General features: G+C 48.8%; 1 protein-coding gene and 1 long non-coding RNA gene across 8 annotated transcripts in view; one reads left to right on the forward strand and one right to left on the reverse strand.

Moving 5' to 3' along the window:
* The first annotated feature begins 991 nt into the window (after positions 1-991).
* On the forward strand, positions 992-12,567 carry LOC122231709. Its single transcript, XR_006208937.1, has 2 exons — positions 992-4,331; positions 7,870-12,567. It is a non-coding gene; the product is annotated as an uncharacterized LOC122231709 (long non-coding RNA).
* DLG5 (discs large MAGUK scaffold protein 5) overlaps positions 12,379-14,756 on the reverse strand; it is a 126,141-nt gene continuing 123,763 nt past the window's right edge. For all 7 annotated transcript variants that reach the window (XM_007095620.2, XM_042959823.1, XM_042959829.1 and 4 more), the window contains 2 exons: positions 13,978-14,087; positions 12,379-12,482 (listed from right to left, as the gene is read on the reverse strand). In XM_007095620.2, coding sequence (XP_007095682.2) covers positions 12,379-12,482; positions 13,978-14,087 — 214 coding nt within the window. The remainder of the gene's footprint in view (positions 12,483-13,977; positions 14,088-14,756) is intronic.

Below are 14,756 nucleotides of genomic sequence, written 5' to 3' on the forward strand. Positions count from 1 at the left end.
GCATCCATTGTTAGGTACGAATCAGTTGAGGTATTTTTGACTCTTGATCAAATGCCCCCATATTACACACCAGGTGACAGGTCAGTCTCTGAGAGGCCGAAGACAAATCAGTCCCAAAAGGGGGGGATGCTAGAAGAAGCACTTGTTTTATGAACACTGTGTCAAGGGCTCTAGAAACATGAACTTGGCTTCAAAGCCTGGTTCTCTCTCTTACTTGGCTATGTGTCTTCGGGCAGGCAACAAGCCTGTTTCCTTCCATGCCTCTTTCACTCTTTGAGAGAATTAGATAATGCTTCTAACAGCAGAAAAACTATTTATAAAAAGTACCAATATTAAATAAATGATGGTTCATTCATGCAAATAAATACTGTCATAAAAAGAAGAGGCAGATTCACATGTTTTGATATGGAGAAGTCTCCGTGGTATTGGTGGGGAAAAATCAAGCGACCAGGTTATGGTTTTATTTAAGTAAACATATAAGGGAGAACACAAGTCTGTTTCTTCCTTGTGTAGACATAAATTGTAACTGTGGTTATTTAAAGGAAGTAGAACGGAGAGCAGGTCAAAATACTCTTTTCTAAGTGTTACAGAAGAAGTTCAGACAAGTGTACTTTTCTGTGATGAAAACCCAGGACTCACCATCCAGATCTAAAACTACATTTTGCCATGTGGCCTCATCTTTACCTTGCTGAACCACTTCAAAGGAAATGACACTAGGCGCCGTGCCTCTGAAGAACTGAGACAGCATTGCCACAACACATTGCCCTAGCACCCCAACATCTTGACCCATTCCCTAATACAATTTCACTCGGGGTCCATATCCAAACCTCAAGTTTCCCAAATGTCTCATAACTTTTTTTCTTATAGTTGGTTATATGTCCTTAAGACACTTTGAATTTAAAAGTTTCTTCCATCCATCCACCCTGCCCTCACTGCCCCCCTCCCCACCCCCCTATCCCCCCACCCCCCCACCCCCCCCACCCCCCCGCCACACACACACCTTTTTCTATACCTCGCACTGAAGAGACCAGGTGATTACCTTGTAGAATACTCCTCATCGTAGATCTGATTATTTCTTCATTCCCTAAACTTCCTGTAAACCGGTGCCTGGATTTAATGGCTTGATGTGATCCAGGGGAAACATTTTTGGCACAAACGCCTCACAGGCAATGCTATGTCCTTACATCACACTGCATCTCATCATAATAGCTGGTGATTCCATTATGAGATTGAATATATTAATGGACAACAGCAGGTCATATATAAAAATAGGACTTGGACCCACAATCTGTAGCCACCAGGCCAGACAACCTCTATAACAGTTGGCTCCAAACGGTCAAGAGTTGGTCAATACCTGCCAGCTTCCGTAATTTTTGCCACGGCATCTAGCTTAGTAAAACCAACCACAGAAAGCCGAATAAGCACCCTAACTGATCACGCAGGATGCCCCCCTGCTAGTTAGCCTGCCTCCAGCTTCCCAGGCCAACAGACTGATCAGAGCACACCTGACCCTTTCCTTTTCCACCACACAGCTTTCTCACTCCCCTGCCTGCCTTTGAGTCTCTACGGCAAGTGCTGGGGGCTGACTCCCTTCCTACGGCAAGCTGGGAGTAGCCCTGGCTTGTTCTCATCAGAGCAGCTCCTATTTATTTCCACAATTGTTACTGATGCTAAGTGGGATCACATTTAATGTGGTAACAGCCAGACCTCTCACAATGTCAACGACAACGGAATCTAACGTCAATTCTTGCAAATACTATACCATTTGCATTTTTTGCCACATGCCTGTTAATATTTACAAGAAAAAGATGGTTTAATTTTTTCTCTACAATGTAATTTTTTAAACTAAAAAAAGAAAGTTTGTGTTTTTTTGTTTTTTAACTAAGTGCCTCCAACTAGGCAATTTTAAGTCTTGCATATCTGGCTCAATAATGCAAAATAATGTCCTGTTGCTTTAAAATGACAGGGTTTCATCCTCTTTTCATTAGACATGTGGTTAATTAAACTGACCTCCTAAAAATGAGTTTAATTTAATTTGAATAAAAGAATGCCACAAATACTGATTGTTAAAAAAGAATAAAGAATTTTAACCCTGGAAAAAACGTAGAGCACAGAGCCTTTGAAAGTCACCTGGTGTAATACATGGCACATAGTTGGTATCCTGCAATATTAGGGCCCATTGCCATGGTGGTGCACATGGCTCATGACCAGCCCTTTTTTCTGTCAGGTTATGTTCGGTCACAATCCGCAGTGCATCCTAATAACCGCGTTGCCACCCCACGGCATGGTGGCATTGCCACAGGGCCACCAACCTCTCCTAGTGCCCAGTGGGAGGGAAGTGCAGCACCATTTTCCTCCCTGGACAGCATCACATATTTCCTCACTTTCCGGGACCCTTGAAGAACACTCAGTGTCCCTTGGTCCAAGTCCCTCATTTGTGCCTCAAGGTCCTAGACGACACATCCGGCTCAGGATATTCTATAAGGATCAAGGGCGTGAGGCAAGGCGGGCACTCTAACTTGTTGAGTGCTAGCAGAAAACCTCCACCCCCCCATGACCCCAGGGAACCCAGGGCTATTACAAGCACAGAAATTACTACCCACAAACCCTAAAGCAGGGGCCAAGACTTCTCCTAGCACCCCCACCCCCAACATGTGGGCACAGAGCAGAGCTTCTTGTCTGGCTTGACGTGAAACATCTTTAAACCTTTTTTTTTTTTTTCTTTTTCAACCACATTCCCTGTTCTCCACTGCCTAAGAAAGACAGGAGATAGTGGATGCCCCCTCCACACACTTGCCCCTCACCCCGAACACCACCCCAATCTCCGGCCCATCTTCGGAGGGGCATTGTCAGGGAAATGGGCTCTCTTTGGTGGGATGTGAACCTTGTGCCCACTTCACATGGGCTTGTACTTTCCCACCTCTACTGATGGCACCTGCATTTGCATTCTCAACTACAAGAGCCCCATCTGCTGCCATTGTAGTGTGTGCAATATAGAGCAAAAGGCCACACCAGCGTTTTGGGTTATGCAGAAAAAAGTAGGATACAGAATACAGGGTGTGTTCCTTCTGGATGAGAGGGGAGGGTGGGGAAGCTCATCTGATTTAGCTGGTGTCTGCTTTAAGAAGCCATAGGGACAAGGATGAAAGTCTGTCCTCTTTCTGGGATGAAGGGTGGAATGAACCTGAGAGGAGACATCTCATGTATAAAAATATACATTTTTATATCTTTTCTACTTTTGAAGCAAAAAATAAAAAATACTCCAGGAAGCCCTGATCAACAGATCCTTCCAGAGAGAGATCTTCTAAGCCAAGGAGGCACCTCCAGTCCCACCCACTGAAATCCTGAAATCCTTTACTCACCCATCCCACCTCATCACCCGATGTGTTTCCGGCCACTTCCTTTCTTTCACATCTCCACCTGGTCCCCCGGGGTCATGTGAGGCCTGCAGGGGCAAAACCACAACAAAGAGTCCAAGAAGCCTTTCCTGCCCCCCCAGCACTTCCTACAGATGGGCCGCCTCACAACAAGGGGACACACACCTCCCCCACTGTGGGCCTCTGGCCTTTCATCCCTGCATTTTCCCCCCATAGATTGGCTGTCATACCAGACTATTTCGACTAGCCTGAGGACACCAAGTACATCCTAGAGGATGTCTTCGCGGTCAGAGCCCATGTTTGATCCTGCCAGCTAACGTAGTAACAAGCCCGAGTATTGTGACTGTAGCTCCTGGTGTCCATTCTAAGGCTTTGAACCCAGCACATGATGGTGTGTGCTCTATCACCAACTGGCTGCTGTGGGGACATCAGAAAGCCTTCTGCGTGAGAGTTTAACCCCTCCAGGGTATCTGATGGAGCCTGTTTGTCAGCCTTCTTAACCTCTTCTACTGCAGCAGGAATGGCTGAATGTCTGCTTCCACTTGGCAGACCGCAATCCCAATGTTGGTTTTGGCTCCCCCTGATGGTGCTGGCTGCTGTCATCTGGGCACATTCAGACATATCTTGACTTGCTCCTCCGCTAACTCCTTCCCTGATTGACCTCAGGATGACAGCCATCATGAGGATCCAACCCAAGGCCACACACTGACCCAATCAGTGTTTGGTGCAGAGAACTGTAAGTGATCAGATCAAAGACTCAGTTCCTGCTAATGGACAGACACCACAAAGGCCTTCAACCTCTTTGAAGGTGATCAGCACCGCGTTACCTTCTCCACACAGCAACAATGCCAAAGAGTGTACCAGGGACACTTGTGCAGATTGACACAACTTTGATCGCAGTAGCCTGTGCAGAGCGCCTGCTACAGTGACTTCTGCTGGCCGAGCAGCTGGATGGTAAGCAGTAGCCCTTGACCTCTCATGAATAGCACCATCGTCAAGAGCGTCACATAATCCATTTGTTACACAGCGTAGGAAATCAAGCCTGCTGTTACGGGATTGAAGGATGGACTCCAGTCAGGATGAGGCATTGCTTTGGCACGAAGGCCAATACGCTCCTGTCCCCCCATACCTAGCCCTCCTCCTTGCACTGTTGGGGAAAACAAGTTAGCAGTCTCCTAAAGACCCAGAGAAGTTCTCCTGCTAGGCTTCCATCCATGTTCTTTTGCATTTGTAGACATTTTGAGAGGCTCCTTCCCTGCATTCTTAAGGGCCAATTATCTGGGCTTTGACCTGAAATAAGGGCCCTGCCTTCTGATCTTCAACGATATGTACATGGACACACACCTTTCAGATTCAACTCTGAGATTTTTGGTTCTAAAGAAACAACTGTATTCCCCACAAAAGATGACCTCAAGCAGCAGCCTCCTTAGAGAGGCGCTTGCTTAGTCTAGACCCTGTAACACTGCAAAGAGATTGAGAATGCCATTAAAATGGAATTTTTAAAAAGACACTGATTTCTAAGAACAAAGGGAACTGTTTAGAAATTATAAAATGCTATCAAAATACATTCCAAACACAAAAATGTAAAAGTTATTGTACTTCAAGAGACACGTAAACTTGCAAAATGCAAAAGTTAAACATAAATTACCTTCATGCTAAGTATTAGCAGATAATCTTTAAAAGTAAGCTGTTCGTCAAAAGAGACCACCGTTTTCAGTAAAATATCTTGCAATTTTAGATACATTACTTTCATTATTTCCATAGAGAATGAAGACCAGCATGCGTTGTTACTGAACTCAGAGGACCTTCTGATTCTGCTGTTTTACCATAATGTATTCTCAGACGCTGGCCATGCCACACCACGAGCGGCAGAACGCCCCAGTCTGTGGCTGGACCCCAGGGGCCCTACCAGTCCCTCCTTTACCCTCACAGGCACTCAGTTCTCAGAACCTCTGTCCCTCTTTCACAGACTCAAGCAGGCGTGAAGTGGCTTAGATGATTAACATCCTCAGAATGGGTAGCATCTGTACGAAGCTAAAGAGAACTCCAAAATAAGCACGAGATTGGTTTTATCCCAAAGGTAACCTGGTGTTAGAAAAGGGCTCAGGCAATCTCCTATAACTGCATAAAGCCTCTCGATGTCTGATGTCCGTATCTGTGAGGTACAGACTCCACATTGAAGCTTCTATGAAGATTAGGTTAAGTGAATCTATAAACAAACAACAAACTTAATCTGAATGCCCATTTGTGGGGAACTGGTTAGGTAAATGATTGGTAAACGCCCCTGTGATGGTTTTTTGGAGGATGGTTTTTTCGACTTGGCTAGGCCACAGTCCTCCATTACTCAAACACCCAGCTAGGCATGGCCATGAAGGGATTTTTCACTTGCGATTAAAGCCCCTAATCAGCTGATATTAAGAGCAAGGGAGTATTCCAGGATAATCTGGCTGAGCCTGATTCAGTCAAAAGACCTTGGAAGCAGAAAGGCCTGTAAAGGGGAGACCTCCCTGGAATAAGGGAAGAAACTGCACGAGTGGACAACAGTGTCTGCTCCCCTGAGGAGTTTAACCTGCCCACTCTTCCCTCCGTCAGTCCCCTGCCCAGGAGCCCCACCTGCCCGGGACCTGCAGGCGGGACCCCCAGCCCTGTGGACCTCACGCTTGCTCGCCAGCACTCACTCTCCCATAAGCCCATATCTTGTCACAGGTTCATGTTCACACACCCACGGTCTGGTTCCTGCTGGCCCTGCCTCTCCTGTCGAGGCTTGAACGACATACCCCCCAACTGGAAGAGACACTGCTGTTGAAAGGCATGCATTTGAGGTCCTTCCGGGCCCCCAGTGAGATCAAAAGAAGTGTAAAGGAACATGAAAAAGTGTAAGCCTGCCTTCTGGGATAAGAAAACAGAATGATACATACACTGCATTTTGTTCCTCCATTAAAACAAAGTAAATATAGGAAAAGGATTTCTTTTTAAAAAACTATAAATCCAGAAACACAGGGAGAGCAGAGAAATAGCCACCACAAAGTCACTTTAGAAAATGAAAAGGAGGGGCACCTGGGTGGCTCAGTCGGTTAAGCATCTGACTTGGGCTCAGGTCATGATCTCATAGTTCGTGCGTTTGAGCCCCAAGTCAGGCTCTGTGCTTGCTGACAGCTCAGAGCCTGGAGCCGGCCTGGGATTCTGTGTCTCCCCCCACCCCCCACCCATTCCTCCCCCACTCATGCTCTCTCTCTCTGTCAAAAATAAATAAACATTAAAAAACAATTTTTTTTTAAGAGAAGATGAAAAGGAGATGGGCCAGTGGCAAGTTATGTAGCAGACCTAAGCATGCCCGATCCTAAAACAAAAAGGGAAAACAAGGCATTCTCTAATGCAAGGAACCGAGGTATTGTTACTTCTAGAACCTGGGGTGGAGAGAAGACTCAAGGAATTTCGGAAGGCCAGAAAGAGACTTATTCCTAGATTCCAAACTCCAGGGCTCCTGCACTTCCCTCAACTCAGCAGAAGTCAGGAAGTTTTCTCCCTGAAGAACGTAAGAGAGGTTTTCTGGACAAGGGAATGGCAGGCACAGACCACCCCCGCCAATGTGGTGCCACACATGCTGCCAGGCCTGCCCTTCCGGTCAGAGCCCAAACTACTTCTCTGGGGAATCTGACCAACTCCTGCAGACGTAAGGGGCTCATCACTGACACTGCCCAATGAGTGGCACAGCCAGTCCATGATAATCCTCAGCAGACACCCAAGGATTCCTAGACACCTGAGGTCAAATCCTCTGAGGTCAAATCCAAGGCTGAGGCCAAGACAAATAGGAAAAAAAAAAAAAAAAATGGAGAAATCAGATTCAGGAGAAAAGACAAAAGAAAAAAGTCTATCTTCAGACAGAATATTGTACCCAGGAGACAAATCCAGAATGACATAAAGAAGAACGTTCAGGGGCACCTGGGTGGTTCAGTCAGTTGAGCATCCGACTTCAGCTCAAGTCATGATCTCGTGGTTCGTGAGTTCAAGCCCCACATTGGGCTCACTGCTGTCAACCCGTCAGCCCAAGAGCCCACTTTGGATCCTCTGTCCCTTTCTCTCTGCCCCTCCCCAGTTTGCACTCTCCCAAAAATAAATATTAAAAAAATAAAAGACCATTCAGAAAATAAAGAGTTCTTGGAAATTAAAAGCAAGATAGCGAGGATGAGAACTCACTAGAAGGGAATGACAAAGTTGAGTAAATCTGTGTGAAAGAACAGCAAAATGACAAAATATACTGACAGGGGATCAGAAATGGAGAGACTCAGTCAAGTACAGCTGACACACGAATAACTGAGGCCCCATGCCAGTTGTCGATGCAGTTCCTTCTTATTTGGGCTCTTAGCATCGAGGTGCTGCCTCCCAGGCTTCCTGACCCAGATGTACCGATCTGGAGACAATGGTGAATACAGACTTGGATACTCTTTTCTTAATTCAGAACTCTTCTATTTTTTTCTTCTTTTTAATTCAGAACTCTTCTAAAAGACAGTGTCAGGAGAAGGTAAACCAAGTCACCCTGCATATTCCGATATTCCAATATTGGAAAGAATTCCAATATTGACCCTTTCTTCTCACAAGTGGCACCAGAAACAAGAGATCCGTCAAGAGAGAGGAGAGCCCAAGAAAGAAATGATGAAAATCCCCAGGAAAGCAGAGGAGAGATTTTGGCATGAGAGCTGGCACCAGACTTCTTCAAGGGCAACGAGTCAGGTTTGGGGCAGGGACTCAAGACAGAAACGGGAAGGGCTGTTAGCACCAGTGTCTCTCTCTCCACGTGGCTTTGCTAAGAGTAGTGCATCCAGTGACCCTGGTGCACATTCTCATTTCTACTAGGCTTGTCTTGACATGAGCTGACAAACTTCCTGCCCTGCAGATCACCTTGAGGTATCAGCATTCCATCCCACAGCAGTGTCTCTCTTTGAGTTGCTGGCAAAATCCAGACGGCGGTGGTGAGCACGCAAGCAGCAGCATCCCAAGTCCTCCGATCACATTTCCGTCAGACGGTGAGGACCTCGTGTACGGAAGGCACCGCTGCCACGTGCCCCGACTGGCGGCCCCGACCCCCCTGCCCCTGGGCCCATTCTAGGCCTTGTGTGCTGACTCCCCCAGAAGGGGCTCCGGTAAATTCCCAGGGGGGCTGAGAGTCACTCCGACCCAGAGATCGCATTACTCTTCCTGGCCAACTTCATCTAATGGCGGCAATATTGTTCTCTCCCCACACAGCTAAGTTGCTACTGGATGCCAGGTGTTTGCAACACTGAACACTATATTCTTTCAAGATCTCTCTGTCGGGGATAAAAACAGAAAAGCAAGGAAATTATTAAACTACAAGTCAGGGCACGGCTTCCTTTGGTGGAAAAGGCAGAGAATTTGACCATGTTGGGCCTAAGAGGCCTTCTGAAGGATTGGTAGTGTTGTGTTCCCTGAAGAGAAACACCCTGCCCATTTTATTGTTGTTTGGGCTGTACGATTACATTGTACACACTATTCTATATGTAGGATACACTTCACAGTTGAAATATTTATAGATAGATAGATAGATAGATAGATAGATAGATAGATAGATAGATGCGTAATTGCAAAGAGAACATCAAGGGGAGCCATCAAAGAGCCAGAGACTAATTCGGGCAGGTACGAGCCAGTGAGGATATAGACAGACGAAACAAGGTCAATGAAACCTGCAAGTTCGAACACCAGTGGCAGGGGGCAGTGCCACCGCAGGCCCTGTGAGAGGATCAGCCCTCTGACGCCAGCCACATGCTCCCCGGTGGCATAGGCTTGCTCTGAGGCCCGCCCTGCACGTCCTTGTATTTCTCTCCATCCTTGGTATCTGATCCAGGTGGCCCTCTGCCCTGTCCATCTAAGGCGGGCAGCAGGTCGGTTTCCTTGCACCAAACCCTTTGTTCCAGCCAAGGAGAGGTCTGAGACTCTGGGGCGGAGCCTGGCTCCTAGCCCAGACCCTGTCAGTTTCCACTCGCAAGCACGAGATGTCGAGCAGCTCCTCTGACCTCCGAAAAGGCTACCTGGAGCTGGGGTTCTGCTGAAGCCCCATTTCCCACACCTACCCTGGATGTCAGTACGGGAAGGGTCTTAGAGATGATGTAGCCTGCATTTGTCTTCAAAGGCCCAGGTGCTGAGGCCACGAGTGTGATGCATCCAAGGCCTCACGGCCGGACGAAAGTCAGCTCTGCCTTTCCAGAAGGATCTGAGCCTGCATGAGACAGACACCTGCTTGGGGCAGAACCCCATCTGCCTCTGCAGCCCTCCTTGCTGCCCCAGTCTCGGCATGGCTTAGAGACGAGCATGAATTCCCTCAGTGGTACTTTGTAGCATCCAGAAGCAAGCGCTCTGGGATCTCAGCAACTCAGCGGGCCTCCACTGTTAAAAGCCATAGTAAAAAAAAAAAAAGCCATAGTAGTTTTTTTCCTTGTAATCATAACAGAAAACCAAGTTTCCTATAGGAGATTTGGAAAATACAGATAAGACTAAAAGACCCATTGCTAAAACAAGTGGCCCTTGCCCCCATTTGCCAGGTGGGTGACAAAATCCGTGCAGCCGCTGCCGCTCTCACCCTGGCTCTGGGCAGCCCGGTGGCTGGGTGCACGTGGACAAAAAGAGGAGGCCCTCTGGGCCCCGGCCAGCCGCACCAGCCCCCCACCCCCACACCTCAGCTGCCACAGTCCACACAGCCCTGTGACTCTCGTGGCCACCGGTGAGCCCAAGACTGCAGGTCCATGATGGAACTTCACCCAGCAAGAAAGGACCAAGGGGATACTAACACCAAGTCGGCCCCCGCTGGCCAGGTCACCGCAGTGGCATGGTGCAGTGCCCCTGCACGCCTCCAGGCAAAAAGAGCAGAGGAGAAGGACTCTGCTCTGACGGAGACCTCGGCGCATCTAATGAGGCCAGTCCGGGCTTCCTGCCACCCCAGAACTCCAGAGAGCCCTACGTGGTACTGCAATGCTGGGTCCTATCACAGTGCAGCCCCCACACCAGGCGCGGCCTTCTTTAGCCCCGGGCCTGACCTGGGCCTCCTCCCCTTACTGAGGACATTAGGGGATCTCCGTGTCCTTCAAATCTCCTTTGCTCTTCACAGCTCTGAATGTAAGCAGCTGAGGGTGCAGGCAGCAGGTCAAAGGGGCTCCTGAGCATCACAGGCGCTGGAGAGAACCTCGCACACCAGACAATTCCGGCTACATGCAGAGAGCCGAAGGACGGGGAACAGACAGAAAACCAATTTAAAAAACAGGTATCTTCATTGCAACAAGTTATGGAAATTGACCTTTATTTATTGTACTAAAGTCTGTGTAACTTTTGATACAAAGTAAGGTTTTAGTACAGAAAATCCCAGTCTGTCAGAACAGTACCTGTGCACACTACCATCACAGTCCCACTCGGGCCGCAACCCAGAGAGACAGCCAGAGGGCACCAGGTGGGACCTGACAGCCCACCGTCTGTCTTGGTTGTCTGAGCTAGAAGACGACGCGTACCTGTGAAACAAAGGGCAGCACTGAGGACTGACACATGTCTCTTTTTGAACAACTGTGCAAGAAAATATATCCCTTTTTTTAAAAAAATGTCAGTTTGGCTAATCTACAATCTAGTGTCTAGAATTACAAAGAATAAAATGAAATCAAAGATTTCTTGCTAGTAAAATGAAATGTTAGGAATAGTATTAAAATATAGGTCCTACCCCAGTGACACTTCCACGGAGCCCAGTACAGTACCTATTATTAACAGGACGCACAGTTTAAGGAGGAACCACATCAAATCTTCAGCCGGAGATATCCAGCATCAGAAGTGCAAAAAAAAAAAAAAAAAAAAAAGAAAAAAGAAAAGAAAAGAAGAAAACCCAACCAAAACAGAACCCCCAACAAAGACGTTCTTGTGGGGTTGTGTTTATGCTGGGAGCACGGTCACCGAGACTAAGAAGGTCCTCAGCCGCTCTCTAGATGTCTGACAGTGAGGACACTCGGCATTAAGCTTCCCCTAAGCGCTCTGGGTTCAAAGTCTGAAACACGAGTGTCTTCACATCAGAGACAGCTGATGTACCTGCCCCAGCCCCCAGCGTTTAAGAGTTACCCTGCAAAAATTGCACTGATAAAGCGGTCATTATTTACAGAAGCTGAAGAGGTCCCAGTAGCACGCGCCAGCCCTCGGTTAACTAACACCCTGCCCAGAACTACGGTGTGGTGGTGACCCCAGGTAGAATGCGGATGCAACAATCACAGATGGAGAAGAAATGAAAGAACACGGAAGGTAGGAGAGAAAGCCCGAGCAATGAGGGTGCAGGAAGCCTACGTGGTCTTCCTGGCGCAGGAAGGGAGAACACGGCTGCTGGTGACTCGGCCCTACAAAGGCACTGGTCCTGCCACAATAGCGGCTAAGCCTGCGCAGTCACCGTGTCCCTTCCAAGAGAGGTGCCACCGTGGAGTGGGAAGTTTCTTGAAGCTCTGGTCCCACCGACAGGAACCTCCCAGAGCAAAGTGGGCCCCAGTGAGGTTCCAGAGTCATTTTGCTAAAAGCAGGAACAAAACCCAACACCAAAGCAACACGGGGGGTGGCTGACAGAGGGATAGGGCTGGGCACCGACAACATGGAGCCGTTCAAGTAAACATAAGCAACCAATACTTAGAAAAGGCTTGTAAACGTGTGATCTGAAAGGTTGTCTTTGCAGCATCTCTGATCGGCTGGCTAAAGAAAGGGTGGTGTTGAACCCCTCTATCGAAAGTCTTTTGTGTTTTTTTATTTCGTATTAAAGCACATGTGTGAGAGGAAGGCAGTCCAATGGCCTGGGCCCGGATCCTGTTCACTTGTGGCCCTGGGTCTACAGAGGAGATGCTTCCGGAGTCCATGTGCACAGGTCCTTCCCCTCCATGTTTATATACAGATAGACTTGTACTTTCAGTCACTGAGAAGGAGCTGGGCCAGACGTTTATGCCGGCAGACAAGCCGCAGCGACTTCCTGCGTGGCATTCTTCTACAGCGGGCAGGCTGGAATCCACAGGACTTTGTTTTGTTCTTGATTGACCATTGCCAAGATCTGAGTGCAAATGCTCGACAGGGCTCCTCCCTGGATGACCCCTGCAAGAGAGCCCCCAAACACATCATTGAGTTCAGAGTGAGTGAGACCCCAGGCTTGTGGCAAATAAATACATCTTTTACTCTTTCTGGTTTTCTGCCTGTTTGGAACTGCTTGGTTTTCTTTCCTCGCTCTCTTCCATCAGCAAGAAATTGGGGAAGAGAAAGAAAAGAGTTGAGTGCAAATAACTTTGGTTTTTTTATCTGTCCCTCTGCTCAGCTGTTGAGTAGGAGGATGCTGAAAATGCGCGCTCAGATGAAGGTTGGTGTCAAATTTTGCCAGGCTCAGGGGCGCCTGGGTGGCTCAGTTGGTTAAGCGTCCAACTCTCGGTTTTGGCTCAGGTCAGGATCTCACGGTTTCGTGGGTTCGAGCCCCGCGTTGGGCTCTGCGCTGACAGTGCAGAGCCTGCTTGGGATACTCTCTCTCTCCCTCTCTCTCTGCCCCTCCCCCACTCACGCTCTCTCTAAAAATAAATAAACTTTAAAAAAAATTTTTCTTTTGCCAGGCTTCGTGGGCCCCTGTAACAGGGATGACCAGGATCTACCCACTCACACCAACTGCACACTCTCACCGCATGCCCTGGGTGGGGCTTGCCTAGTCTTGCAATGTGGAGCCTGGCACATGGGAAAGCAGTTTGGGGCTCTGTTGCAATGGTTCAATCAGCAGCAGGATTCTCCAGAAACAAGAATGGGTTTAAGGAGCCGGGGCATCCCCATAGGCCAGTGAAGACTCCCAGGCAAGATGATGATACGTCCCCAGCTATGGCCAGCCCTGCCCTGCAGGCTTTCAACACCAGAGGTCCCGTAGACACTAGCCCAGAGCTCTCAGTGTGCTCCATGGAATAGCACCGGTAGACAAAACGGTCCCCGGCCACTTCCCACAGGTATGGACAGAAATAGACAGGGAGCATTTAGAAACTGCTGTTGAACTGTGACAAGAGTAATTTTATGTCTGTTGAAACTAAGAGAAGAAAGTCAAAGGTTATATTTTGTAAGTTCTGGAGTTTTAAATTTTCATTTCTCTAGTAATTACTAACATATTTGACTAAATACTGGTCTGGGACAGATTGGAGATTGAAACTCCCATACACATACATAGAAGCTCCGAGTCTGGTTTTTGAGACCCACTGTTTTGCACAAGAAACACGAAACCAGATCACAACAGTCCCTACAAGTGAATTAGAATCACGGTCCTTGTCTCTGCGAGCCCAGTGTTAATTAACCCCACCACAAACGACTGGTTTCATCAGAGGTTGAAAGCCACAAAGTGAAGTGCTTCTTTTGGTTCGCGGTGCTTCGAAGATCAAAGCTGGTAAGAGTGCAGCTTTTTCTTCGCCAAACCGTACGGCAAGAGTGGAGCTCCCTGGAGGGTGTGAAGGGCAGATGGCCGCAGCCACCAACTAGAATGCTGGAGCTCTACGCTCGGCACCTGTGCTATGAGATGAACTTGTTGCTGCCTGGGTAAAAGTCCGGGTGGACAAGGCCATACCACACCTACCTGTGAAGTATCTACTGTACTCCTGTTCGATCTTCTGAGCCGTCTCAAACTGCTCTTTGGAATGCCTCTGAGTCACCTTGTCCTTCAGGTAGATGGGGTCTCTCTGCTCCCTATCAGACATCCAGAGAAGCAGGCTGAGTCTCCTGCCTCCCCGGGCCCTCCGCCTTCCAGAGTAATAGGGCCTCTGTCAACAGGGCCCCATGCGCTCCTCTGGTAAAGCACAGCGACAGCCTGCAGGCCCCATGGAGTGCTCTGGGCAGTAGGGGGGAGGTGGGCGCCCCACTGCGGGCACACAGAGAACAGACACCCCCCTGCCCCCCAGCTGGTCCCCAGGTGCAGGAACCGGAAGCTTAGAAGCACGGAAAGGCAAAATGGAGGGGAGGGCTTGACGAGTTGTCAGCCCAACCAGTGTGAAAACTAAAGCTCAGTGAAAACAAAGGCTCATCCATGACCCAAGCCAGCTCCTAGCAGACCTGGATCCAGCCCAGGTCAGCTAGTCACCGTGTCCCCGTGAGCACCAAGCTGAGAGGCAGAAGGGCAAAGAGGGGTGGGACGCCCAGGAAGCAGAGCAGACAAAGCCGCGCATACTCCGGGAACCGTGACAGCAACCAGAGAGGGCAAAGGTGCAGTGGGAGGAGGGCTGTGCTTGGTTAGCCCTGCCTGACTGAGCATTGAGACGGGGAGGGTCCCACACACGCTGCCCGTCTCATTCTCCCACGTCCGCCCCCACTGCCTAGCGTTTGAGCCAGCAGCCCCATCCCCAGCAAGGCCCCTGCCGA

This window comes from Panthera tigris, chromosome D2, assembly GCF_018350195.1.
Source record: "Panthera tigris isolate Pti1 chromosome D2, P.tigris_Pti1_mat1.1, whole genome shotgun sequence".
NCBI lineage: Eukaryota > Metazoa > Chordata > Mammalia > Carnivora > Felidae > Panthera > Panthera tigris.